The sequence below is a fragment of the Rhipicephalus sanguineus genome, unplaced genomic scaffold, assembly GCF_013339695.2.
Source record: "Rhipicephalus sanguineus isolate Rsan-2018 unplaced genomic scaffold, BIME_Rsan_1.4 Seq941, whole genome shotgun sequence".
Taxonomy (NCBI): domain Eukaryota; kingdom Metazoa; phylum Arthropoda; class Arachnida; order Ixodida; family Ixodidae; genus Rhipicephalus; species Rhipicephalus sanguineus.
Window position 1 is genome coordinate 225732 of NW_023616341.1, and position 13176 is coordinate 238907.

At 46.0% G+C, this 13176-nt stretch overlaps 1 protein-coding gene across 1 annotated transcript in view; it reads right to left on the bottom strand.

Moving 5' to 3' along the window:
- Positions 1–12031, bottom strand: part of LOC119378718 (AP-5 complex subunit mu-1) — a gene marked incomplete at its 5' end in the record, with an annotated part of 202112 nt that extends 190081 nt beyond the window's left edge. Inside the window, 1 exon segment of the mRNA XM_037647755.2 lies at positions 11891–12031. Coding sequence (XP_037503683.1) covers positions 11891–12031 — 141 coding nt within the window.
- Positions 12032–13176: the final 1145 nt, after the last annotated feature.

A 13176-nucleotide genomic window follows, 5' to 3' on the forward strand; every position in this document is an offset into this window, starting at 1 on the left:
TGAATTCGGCAAAACCTGAGATGCCTGATGCATCGATTCTTGCCTCTGAGTAGGCACTCTCGCCTCAGCTGATTTATCAGAATTTAGACTACCATCATTTGATGGCTCTCGCCTCCAATCCATATCCGCTACACTCGCACCTTCATCTCCATTAAACTCCATTGTTTCCACACCCCCGCGTGTTCTCACCATGTGCTCTAGACATAAACTGCCATGCCAACTTGAGAAAGACGCAAGAAATCCTGCTCACCCTTTGCTGAATGCTCTGTCGTTCCAGGATCTCCTCCACGGCGCCGGGGTTGACTGCTGTGGGATCGTCTCGACGTTGCCGCTGGTGGCTGTTGGATGCCTTGCCCCTCAGGTCTTCTCAGCGCTGGTCCAGTGTATGGTGCTGTAGAGCTTGCCGATCCCTGTCAGACTGCGCCAGTTATGTTTTTCCTTGTTCGTTTTCTCCTTGATGTGGGTTGAAGTCCCGTCAAGGAGATGATCGACATCGATGAAGCAGGAGGCGGGTTGGAGGTAATAAAAACTTGAAGGTATATTGCAGCGAAATATTTACAGTCATATGTACATCTTGCCGAAGCACACTGATGATAACATAGACATCAATAGCCTCTTACTCTTCTACTTAACTTTTCTTAAGTTAGAGCCTAGAAAACTGTTACTACATACGAAGAACCGAGTCTCACTGTTCGACCACCGAGTGGTTACGGCCCAGACGAAAGTTGCATCGTACGGAGTCTTACTGATCGATCAGTTAAGTGATTACAGCCTAGACTGAAGGGAAACGAATTCCGTCCAGTCTTAAGTGCCTTGCGGTAAACAAAGAAAAGGGGAGGTGGACACTGGTGGTCCGCCTCAACATTCCCTTATCCAATCAGTTTATCCTCAGATTAAGCCACTCCCTAGTGGGCTGTCCCTAATCTCGACAGCAGTGTCTTTACAGTGCAGACAGGTGTTTTGGCACTCTTTCCCATCATGGCTCTCCCTCTCCTTCCCACGCTTTCGGGGATTCTCACGGTCGAAATATCGGTATCGTAGCAGCCCTGCGGCATTCGCGCCATCTCCCACGCTCATCGAGTCAAACCCCCGGTGACGGTCGTAAAGACGGTTCCGGGAAACAATTTGCGTGTCCTCGCCTTTCCCGCATTCAGACCATGCATTGTTGCGACTCAACCCTGCTTTACATTCTAAAAAGAGACAGGATTGTTCAGATAAGTAGGTTAATTCTAACCTGCTTTACAGTCGGCGCGCCGAAAGCGCATGCCAGTTGTTGTTGGGGTCAAGCATACTGTCGCCTCAAGCGACGGCATAGAGCAGGAGATGTTTGCCCTCCTCATCTTCCTACGCGTTCGGGCCACTCTTCTCCAAGCCGGCCTCTGAGAAGAGAACGTCGCTTAACCGCAACCCCTGCGGGCCATCGGGGTAGACAAGCTGCTCAAAGGAAGCCGTTTGCTTTCCATTGATAATTGCACCGCCAAAGACCAGGCAGAGAGAGAGCCGAGAAAGAAGCTTTGTACGACGTACAGTGCCGCGCCGTCCCGTCTGCACGATCGACTTATGAGCGGCAAAACCTAACAGGTCTTTTGTGAAAAAGCTGCCAAAAGGCTGGGCAGAATGCAAGTTTGCAAGATACAGTCAGTATCTTAAAATCTGTGCATGATAGACAGAAGCTAATTGCATATTTGTTTTCTGCAGTCAAGGATACATACTGCATAAGAATTTCAGCTATAAATACTGAAAATTAAGGCAAGTAGTTTCTGGACCACTGTCTGGAAGCTGCATTTTGTGGCATCCAGTGGTCATAGCTGGTTGCTGAGGCACTGTAGCATAGGCTGCTACAGTGCCTTAACCCATCTCCTGCTGCAAACCTGCACATCACTGGTATGCATCCATCACTGGAACGGAGCATGCATCACCCCCAGGTAAGCACAACCAGTTTCATATTGAAATGACAGCTGTTGTAAGGGCCACCCATGCCCTCTCAAGCACACAATCCTATGAAGGGAGGGCGCAAGTGTTCTGCCACAGAAAACGCTTATGAATGACGAGTGTGGTCAAGGGTTGGGTTGGGGGGGAGAGGGAGAATTTCAAATAGGAGGGTAGTATGCTTGCTTTTTATGAGGCAAGCGCACCCCCTGCGCTGTGTTGAATCGAACCTCAGGTCTTCTGCAGCGAAAGCTGTTATGAGATCACAACAGCCGATTTTGGTGGTGTAGTTTTCTGCCTCTGCCACTGCCACCAGTGTCCTCAACAGCTATTGCGCACAATGAAGAAAAAAAAAAACAGAGTTCGAGCGGGATTTGAACAGAGGCACTCTGCGTGGCAGTCGAGTATTCTACCATAGAGAGATTCCAGTGCTTGAAACATCTTTACAAATAGACCAAAACAGGCGTCATGTCAGCCAAGGTTAACAAATGTAGTCGAGTGTTGTAGAAGAGTAAAATAATACCAAGTGTCACACAATGCAAATCGCATAACGAGTGAGTGATTTAATGCTTCCTATGCTTCTAATGCTTCCTCTAACGCAACAAACCGCACCTCACACTTCATGATGCAACAGATATCGGTCATAAGACTGCAACTGAGCACTTTATAGAAGGCTTTTGTATGTTGTCTATAGTCAAAATACCCTCTAACGCAACAAACCGCACCTGACACTTCATGAAGCGACAGATATCGGTCATAAGACTGCAACTGAGCACTTTATAAAAGGCTTTCACATGTTGTCTGTAGTCGAAATACCCTCTAACGCAACAAACCGCACCTGACACTTCATGACGCGACAGATGTCCGTCATAAGACTGCAACTGAGCACTTTATAGAAGGCTTTCGCATGCTGTCTGTAGTCGAAATACCCTCTAACGCAACAAACCGCACCAGACACTTCATGATGCGACAGATATCCGTCATAAGACTGCAACTGAGCACTTTATAGAAGGCTTTCGCATGTTGTCTGTAGTCAAAATACCCTCTAACGCAACAAACCGCACTTGCCACTTCATGATACGACAGATATCGGTCATAAAACTGCAACTGAGCATTTAAAAGAAGGCTTTCGCATGTTGTCCGTAGTCGAAATACCCTCTAACGCAACAAACCGCACCTGACACTTCATGACGCGACAGATATCGGTCATAAGACTGCAACTGAGCACTTTATAGAAGGCTTTCGCATGTTGTCCCGTGTTGAAATACCCTCTAACGCAACAAACCGCACCTGACACTTCATGATGCGACAGATATCGGTCATAAGACTGCGACTGAGCACTTTATAGAAGGCTTTCGCATGTTGTCTGTAGTCAAAATACCCTCTAACGCAACAAACCGCACCTGACACTTCTTGACGCGACAGATATCGGTCATAGGACTGCAACTGAGCACTTTATAGAAGGCTTTCGCATGTTGTCTGTAGTCAAAATACCCTCTAACGCAACAAACCGCACTTGACACTTCATGATACGACAGATATCGGTCATAAAACTGCAACTGAGCATTTAAAAGAAGGCTTTCGCATGTTGTCTGTAGTCGAAATACCCTCTAACGCAACAAACCGCACATGACACTTCATGACGCGACAGATATCGGTCATAAGACTGCAACTGAGCACTTTATAGAAGGCTTTCGCATGTTGTCCCGTGTTGAAATACCCTCTAACGCAACAAACCGCACCTGACACTTCATGATGCGACAGATATCGGTCATAAGACTGCGACTGAGCACTTTATAGAAGGCTTTCGCATGTTGTCTGTAGTCGAAATACCCTCTAACGCAACAAACCGCACCTGACACTTCATAATGGAACAGATATCAGTCAAAAGATTGGAACCGAGCACTGTGTAGAAGGCTTTCACATATTGTCTGTAGTCAGAATATCCTCTAACGCAACAAACTGCACCTGACACTTCATGATGGAACAGATATCAGTCAAAAGATTGGAACCGAGCACTGTGTAGAAGGCTTTCGCATGTTGTCTGTAGTCGAAATAGTCTCTAACGCAACGAACCGCACCTGACACTTCATGATGCGACAGATATCGGTCATAAGACTGCGACTAAGCACTTTATAGAAGGCTTTCGCATGTTTATAGTCAAAATACCCTCTAACGCAACAAACCGCACCTGACACTTCATGATGCGACAGATATCGGTCATAAGAGTGCAACTGAGCACTTTATAGAAGGATTTCGCATGTTGTCTGTAGTCGAAATACCCTCTAATGCAACAAACCGCACCTAACACTTCTTGATGCGACAGAGATCGGTCATAAGACTGCGAATGAGCACTTTATAGAAGGCTTTCGCATGTTTATAGTCAAAATACCCTCTAACGCAACAAACTGCACCTGACACTTCATGATGCGACAGATATCGGTCATAAGAGTGCAACTGAGCACTTTATAGAAGGATTTCGCATGTTGTCTGTAGTCGAAATACCCTCTAATGCAACAAACCACACCTGACACTTCATGATGCGACAGATATCGGTCATAATAAACGTGACACACGGGCACAGAAACTGACATTCGGTACTGAAGGCATTCAGTTCCCGAATGACATTTTTTTCGTCGGAGCTGCTACACGTCCAAACTGAATGACATTTGAATTGATGATGTGGATCGCATCATCTTCTGTACAGAGCAATTGTTGAGTATTAATAAAAAAAGAAACATGCATTTACAAGCTTCATATACCTCCGAGAATAATTAAATGTAGAAACAAGCATATTACGCTGCCGTAAGCTTTAGTTCATTGCTTTGTTTCACGATGTTGCAGGCGACTGTAGAAACCTGCGCCAACGCTAGTCAAAGCCACCGCGTAAAAAGAAAATGGCGCCTGTCGCATCCAGAATACAGCGTTTGAAGCGCTTGTTTAAGTGACTGGTGTAAATAAAAGACATGAAAACTTCATTTTCAGCTGAATAGGATGTCGTTTTATATAACTTGGGTATATCGCGCTTCGTAAGCTGTGCCGTCGAGAGTATACATTTCTCAGTCTAATGAGTTCTGGCGATGGCATTAGGTGACGAATGGCATTTGGGCAAATGCCATTTCGTTCGTCCATTTGGCAGCGCACGAATGGCATTAAATCTGAAGGCATTAGGAGGTAAATGCCATTTTCTGTGCCCGTGTGGCACTGGTATAAGAGTGCAATTGAGCACTTTATAGAAGGCTTTCGCATGTTGTCTGTAGTCCAAATACCCTCTAACGCAACAAACCGCACCTGACACTTCATGACGCGACAGATATCGGTCATAAGACTGCAGTTGTGCACTTTATAGAAGGCTCTCGCATGTTGTCTGTAGTCAAAATATCCTCTAACGCAACAACCCGCACCTGACACTTCATGATGCAACAGATATTGGTCATAAGACTGCAATTGAGCACTTTATAGAAGTCGTTGGCAGGTTGTCTACCATAGAAACTGAATTTTGATATTTCAATAACGCTTAAGTGCATACATAGTCTGTGTGAGTGCATGCATGAAAAATTGAACAGAAATGAAATAGTACTTGCAAATACAAGGACTTGGCATTTGAAACTGTCAAATAATTATTCCAGCTAAAATCTGCAACCACAGGTGTCTGTGGTTGCAGATGCGGCACTGTTTGAATTCCTTCTAAACAAAATGCAGTACTGTAATATTGCACTTTCATTCATTCCGTACATACATGCAGTGACATGCTCTTTTGTTCTTACTACTTTGTCATTATGCACCTCAGATTTCAATGAAGGTGCTTCTCACTTACAAGCTCTTTAGCTAAAAAATGAGAGTTATATTACAATAAGCACCATTGTTCACATCCTCCTTAGTTTATGGGGAGATGCTCCTCAGAAAATTTTTTCTTCAAGTATTTGTCCCAGCTCAATGAAACTTTCACCATTTATAGAGTTTGAGCTCCTCTTTTCAAATCTGCTTTTTACCTTTTTATAGCTCATTTGGTTAATTTTTTGCAGACCATGCATTTGTGAAAACAGTGCATTTTTGTGCAAGCTTAGGCAACATAGTGAGCACCAAAAACACTAAAAAAAATAGCTCATATTGCTCCTAATGAATTGAGGAATTCAATAAAGCAAGAAAACATAGGGTAACATATGTGTGTTAGCCTAGAAAAAAATTCCAATGCTGAGTTTCAGTTTTACCATTCTCAAGGAAGAATCTTGTGAAATCATCTTGTTGAATATGCTTGTGGAAAACTGTGAAAGTTGTTTCTTTGAATTCAAGACATGTTAAACTATAAGCATGCCAAATTTCATTATGATGCGACTACATAAAGTGCTCAAACTTTAAAAATGCAGCAAAACGAGGAACTGAGAAAAACATGTTTGAAAGCTACACTACGGTGGACGCTACACTAGACTACGGTGGGGAAACAACTTTTTTTCCCTGCATTTTCAGCAAGAAAGCCGCGTTGTTGAAGTGGGCTCTGGGAGAAGAGGGTTAGGCCTACATTCCCGCGAAAATTCAAGGGCCGGCAACGCCACGGAGTGAAATGCTGCGCGTGCCTGAAATGTGGGTAAATTCGTGCTTTCACGAGCCACCACAAGGGCTTTTATTGCATTTTTTGATAACTTCTAGTTGATTCTTAGCTTTGATTCTTTAACATAATTAAGAGGAGGCTTGGGGGAATATAAAACACAACAGAACACAAATTCAACTTTTTTTTCAAAAATCGCGATTTTTCGACCCGCATCTCCCCTCATGGGTACTGCCTGCTGTTGTCATCAGCAACTGGGTATGTGTCAGAATAGGCAACCTGCAAAAGAAGGTACTGCATGTGTCAACGTGTAGTTGCACGGCAGAGAAGCAGAACAAGAGGCAAGAAGTGAAATAGTAGGCAACAAAAGCAGCACTTAATAATGCATGTAACTTGTTTTCACTCAGCGCACTCGCGCGTGTTTGAGCTTCTATTTTACACATCAATGCCAATGAGACTGCTGCCAGCCGAGTGTGTTGGCTTCGCTGGAACCCGGCATGAAAGCACGTCACACTGCTACCAACAAGTGCACACTTGTTGCTAACTTGGCACCACATGCAAACTATTTGCACCAAAGTCAACCAGTGTTTCAGCATCATAAAATCTGCAATTCCACTCGTGTACGTTGTCACATCACTGAAATGTGTTGGCAAGTGCGAGATTCGCTTTCAGCAATGATGAGGTGAATGCCGATATTGAAAACAAACACACTGCGGATAAAAACTACTGCACAAGCACCATGCCATGTCTCGGGTGTCATATATAGTGTCGTTGCAACAGAAACAACTACCATCAATTTCCTTCCACCAATGTTCCTCACATGAGCTGGTTCACACGAACTCGACGGCAGAGGCCTGCGCTGAATGCAGACGACACTGCTCTGAATTGACTTAGCGGTAGGCGAGGGCTCATGCTCAAGACCTAAAACCTCCGAGGCACGTTTACACTCATTCTGAGCACAGTTAAATACAGATCAAACCACAAGAGCAGCGACATGTTGCAGTAGTCAGTACGATGTTTTCACTCGGTGGACGATCGCACTCAAAACCAGTCAAAGGGCAGCAAGCAGGCATTCGCTGGATTTGTCACCGTCACTCGAACTCGGCAAGAAACCACGTCGCACTGGTAGCACTCGCAGTCGTTCGCCGTGTCGTTGTTGTACTAGATAACAACGCGATCACTCAGGAACATTTGCAACCGTAGTTTCCGTGCTTGTCCAGAACTCAGTCACTCGGGGATGCCTTTGAAGCGACGGCCATTAGGCATAGTGGTCCGAGGCATCGTGAGCTCTGATTGGCAGGCGCCGCCATATGCGTGGTGACGTAAGCGAAAACATCAGACATCCCTTGACCCCTAGCGCCAGGAGGCGTCGCGGCGCATACCCCGCTCTGCGACCGACGTTGAGAGGTGCATTCGACGCGTAGGCATCTGCATACGCATGCCGGTGCGTGCCAGTGGTTGGGGCTTAAGTCATATGGGGACAGGAAATCTTGATGTTCTTGCAGCACCCTGTAGTTTGTTGTTAGCTGTACATGTTGAATGTAAACAATGAATGGTGAATTCACGTCCAACAGCTCTGACAGCAATTTCGGCCACATCCAGGACACAGAGTCCGCAAATCCGGCAAACTGCGTTGACTCGTCATGACAATGTCCATTGCGGTGGGGTTGTCTTACAGATGGTGGGCGATGAAAACTTTAAAATCAAACTAAAATATGTTATACGTCTTTTCTCGCTCCGGTACGTGTGTGGAAAACATTAACACTACAAGCGAAGTAAACAAAAAAATGCCAGGCCTGCACGGAAAGCGCAGCACAGTCACAGCAAAAGCTGGAAGAGCAGCATTTCTAGAGCCCGTATAAACTCTCTTGGGGCTACTAATACAAGTACACTAGCAAAGTACCCACTACGCCACAAATCATAATTTTTGTGAAGAAGGGAAGCAGCCACTAAGCCATTTTTGGTCATTCTGCGGAGAACCGTGGTACCCACTAAACACCTGTAAGCCATTACACCTGGAACATAGCCAGGATTTTTTTTCGGGGGGGCATGGCCTAATTGTTGAAAAGAACGTCTTTCCATGGCAATGAGACGTCCCCCCTCTCTATCGACCGTCAAAGAGGGGAGGCCAACAAAGAGGGAAGGCCACTACCTACACGCGCTCGCCTCCTCTTGGCTACGCATCTCAACAACTTCTACTCGAAAGGATTCATGCTGGGGCTGGGAAGGAAGAGAGGCAACGAGCTTTCCTTGTTTACAAACAAATTATTTATAGTAATTATAAACTACATGCACACGTGCTCTCCTCACAGGACACACACATTACATAAAATCATAACAAAGAAATGCAACACTCACGAGGTAAAATGCAGAATACAGGAGGAGGATTTCAATGATAATAAAATAACGCGATCAGCACAAGAGGGTGAAGATAATAATTACTTAAACCATGCAATGTCCCAATACGCTGCTTCCCGCTTCGCAGAGTTCATGAAGATAGAAAGGGGTGTGGCTCATCTCACGAGTGAGTCCATGTCGCAGGCCTAGGGGCTCGATGTTCGGGTCAGTTCGGGTCGAGGCTCGAGAGTTGTCCTCCGGGTCGCTGTCCAATTCGTCCGGGGGCTCTCCTAGGTCGTCGCGGCGTACTTCTTCGTGCTCCAAGCACCTAGATATTAATTTTTTTTCGGGACTTCGAGCGACCGAACTTTGGCGGCTTGAGAGAGGATCCCTCTCGAGCCGCCAAAACCAACATCCAGCTATCTCGCGACTCGTGATCTCTTTTCCTCCGCTTGACGATGGTCCTGCGGTCGCTTTTCATAGGCCCTGACTCCGCCCCTCCGTGACGCCCAACCAACTGTAACTATTTACGCAACATATTTCATTTGTCGATCAGCTTGTATCGGTCCAACGACCGCCCTCATAGCCCACAGCTACGCAAAACCTTCTCCTGAGGCGAAGCTGAGCAAGAAAATGCACAAGCGCAAAACTTGGAAAAGGCAACTGGCAAACTTTCTGTAGATGCAGGGGCGTCCAGGAATTTCAACGCCCAAACAAAGCGCGCCTTCTCTTATGTCCAACATCTGAGCGCTGTGCAGAAAAGCCTCTGGCCGTACCCATCACTCCCGTTTCCCCTGTGCCTGACGACCAAATGTGAAGGTCATGTTTCAACGCTTGAAGGCATCTTCGGTACGGTCCCCCGTAGTTGCCGCTTCTTCTCCCCGAGTGCCGCAGGCGGTCATTCATGGAAGACGCCATAATGAGCCCCGGGAGTAGTGGAGGCAGCGGCCCCGCTGACGGGATGGCTGGCCCCGCCCGGCACAGGGGCTATACCAAAGTCACATGAACGAAATCAACAATAGGCGCTCCGCTTTGCCATGCCATAAAACTGAGGGGCGCACACGGTGCCTCGCCTCAACAGTGACCGCTGCCCAAGGATGCTGCCACCCGATCCTGGTGCTTGCGCGGTGGGCCCCGCGAGGACCATTGACAGAAGCTTTCAAGAACCCCGCTGCGGAATGCAGTCTTCGTCGCCTCCGGCAGGAAGGGGAAGGGGTCTTCTTTTCTTCAAGGCGTCGCTTAGGAGAATGGGTGTAAGCACTTTACAAGGCCCAGGGTCCGGTCAGCATAGGTTAGACGTCACAGCAAAAAGAAAAAAAAGTTGCCCAGGAATATAGAAGGCTGGACGAATTTCGGAGGGGGGGGGGAGCGCCCCCCCCTGCCTACGTGCCTGAGCCATTATGTGCACTTTGTTGATGCTGTGCCTGATGACGAAGAATTATGGCAGAGCCCTTTGTAATGGGTTGGAAGCATTCAACAAGTCAACCCACTCGTTGTGCAATTCGCATTGTGTGATGCCTGGTTACAGAATTCGTGTTGTGTGACGCCTGGTTGTTATATTACTCTTCTACAATGCTACGTTGCTTATGTTAATGTGGTTCCTTCCCGACATGAAGCCTGTATGGTGTCTTTTTGCAAAGCAGTCTCAAGCACTGGCATGGCTCTGAGGTAGAATACTGGGCTCACTCCCACGCAGAGGGCCCGGGTTTGAACCCCGTTCCATCCAGGATATAACTGAGGATACTTTTGGTGCAAATCGAACGAGGACATATAACACAAAAGAACAAGACGGGCGCCGATATTTTTTTCTTACTTCGTTTTTTTTTTTTTTTTCTTATTTCGCGCGATAGCGGTTACGGACACCAGCGGCGGTGGCGGCGGACAACTACGGCGCCAAAAACGGCCCTTGTTGTGGTCTTATAACAGCTTTCGCTGTAAAATTAAGGCAGCTTCGCACTAGTGGTGCCAAGCCTGAAGGAAGTGCGGAGCTGGGCGGCCTTCTTTGTTTCTCTTTTTCTTTATTTCTTCCTGTTTCTTTCTTCTTCTCTCATCTCTCCGTTTTTTCTGTCTTCTTGTCTCTGCTTGCTTCTTTTTCTTAGTTTCTCATTCTGTATTAACGCAATAGCCGTTAAGGGGGGACACTGCTCTTAAATTTTTTTTTTCTCATTTCCTCATCGATTTTGATGATACTTGGTGAGTTAATGTATATTTGTGCGCTGATTTCAAATAGGCAATTGCTTTTCTAGTATAACCAGTAGTTCCTAAAATACAAAATATTTCATGTGCCTTTTGGGGAGGCAGATTTTTTTTAACAAAGAGAGTTACAACGTAAATCAGCATATCACAATAACCTGTAATCAGAACTGAGTGCAACGAAACAAAAATAGATGTTCTAAGCCCATTACAACAAAAGTTACAATATGTTGAACATTCACGAGTGCGTAAATTTCAAGCTGCGATTTCCTTCGCGAATGTTCAACATACAACTTTCGTGCTTCACAAACACACGCGTCTTGTATACAGGTGTCACAGTATGAGATGTAATATCGCAGTAATATTACATGGTACAAGCGTACATTGCCATCGGGCATCACACCATGTGAACATCATAACGACTTGGTGGTTTAAAGCCAGCCACCCATTACAAAAGGCACACACGTTGCTGCACATATTCCCTTAAACTGTGTAGTGGGTGCATCACAACATCGAAAGAATTTCTCGCACATAATTGCTCCTGGTTTAAAGCATGCTACCAATTACATAAGGCACACACCTTAGTGCGTGCATTCTGTTACACACACGTAGTGGTTGAAGTACACACTAGGTGCAGGATATCACTATCGCGTTCAACTCTTAAAGGCAAAACTTAAGCGTCCCCCAATATTTTTCCTTGTCTTTCTCTTTCTTGCCCTTCTTTCTTTTTCTCTATCAAAAAGCTTAAAGAGCTCAGCTCTTACAAAACGTCCCTTTTGCGATGCCTCCAAGTCGTGTCGATACTCTTTTAAGCCTGCCCAAGCAATAAGCTGCACATGGCTGGGACATGATGCTGCCAGTGCAGCTTCACAATAAAAGGCATACCTTAGAGACACCATCCGCAGGTGGAGACAGCTCCTTGTCCCTGAGGATTTCACGAACCACACTTGGACGTGTAAACTGCAGCAGACCAAAGGGGGCAGCCACTGAAAGGTACTCTTCCACCTGCAGCAACTGTGCAGAGGTCTGCAGCAGCATAAGATACAACAATTAGGAACTCAGGGAGTACGTTTGCATAGAGTCAAATCTCATTATCACACAGTCGAATATAACTGGGAGATAACCTTAATGCTTTGTTCAAATGGTAGGCTAGCTGAAAACACTGGTAAGTGTGAGTTGCTCTGACTGTAGAGGGCGCGAGTGCCGGATGGATGGATGGATGCTATGAGCGTCCCCTTTAAAACGGGGCGGTGACATGTCTGCCACCAGGCTCGAAGAAAAAAAAAGAAAAAAAAAAGCTTCCTTGTTTCATGTTGGCCTAATACCTTATCTACATTGATTAAATTATGTTATCATACCAAAAAAATATAAATTCACGGTCCATCTCTCTGCCTCTTAAAGGCCAACTCCGGTGATTTTTCGAGGTCGATGGATCTCAATGAAATTCGCTGGGTACGTTCCTTTGCATATTTCCGTCATTTATGCCAAATTACAGGCTTGAGACATGCGCAGATTGTTTGCAAATGAATTTTAAAGATTGTCTGCAAACGCCCTCCTGGCTTCCCACAATTACTGGCAACATTGTGTCTGTGACGTCAGTATTGGTAAGGCGGCGGAAGTGACGCAGCCGAGGGCACCGCTAACTTCGGCGCTTCGGCCGCTACAGCGAGCATCTGCTGTGCACAAGGCGACAGACAGTGTTGGTTTGGCCGGCGCTTCGCTGGTCGTCCCGGCTGTCACAGTTTTCATACTCCGTGCCGGCGTCACCGGCATGCCTTGCACGACTTCCCGTTTGTTCGTAACAACGTCTACGTCATACGTAGACAGTACACTCGGTTGGGTTTCGGTTTCGGTGTTGCGCTTTTTTGCTTATTTAAAATTATTCTCCAATTTGCCGAGTATTTCTGCTATCGGGCCCGTAACAGAAGCGTCTTAGGAACATAAAAGCACCATTACTTTGACATGGCCAAAAAATCGCCGTAGTTGGCCTTTAAGGCAGAATGACCTTATTTTTCTCCCATTATTTATTTTTGTTCTTTATCTCTACTTTTCTGCCACCAATACTCTAACCGTCTCTTACTTATTTCTATCGCGGACATGTTCAGCTTTCCATTGTTGTCCCTAAAACCCAAGGCTTCATGTAGACTCGTGCCCACACGTATACCTGGGTG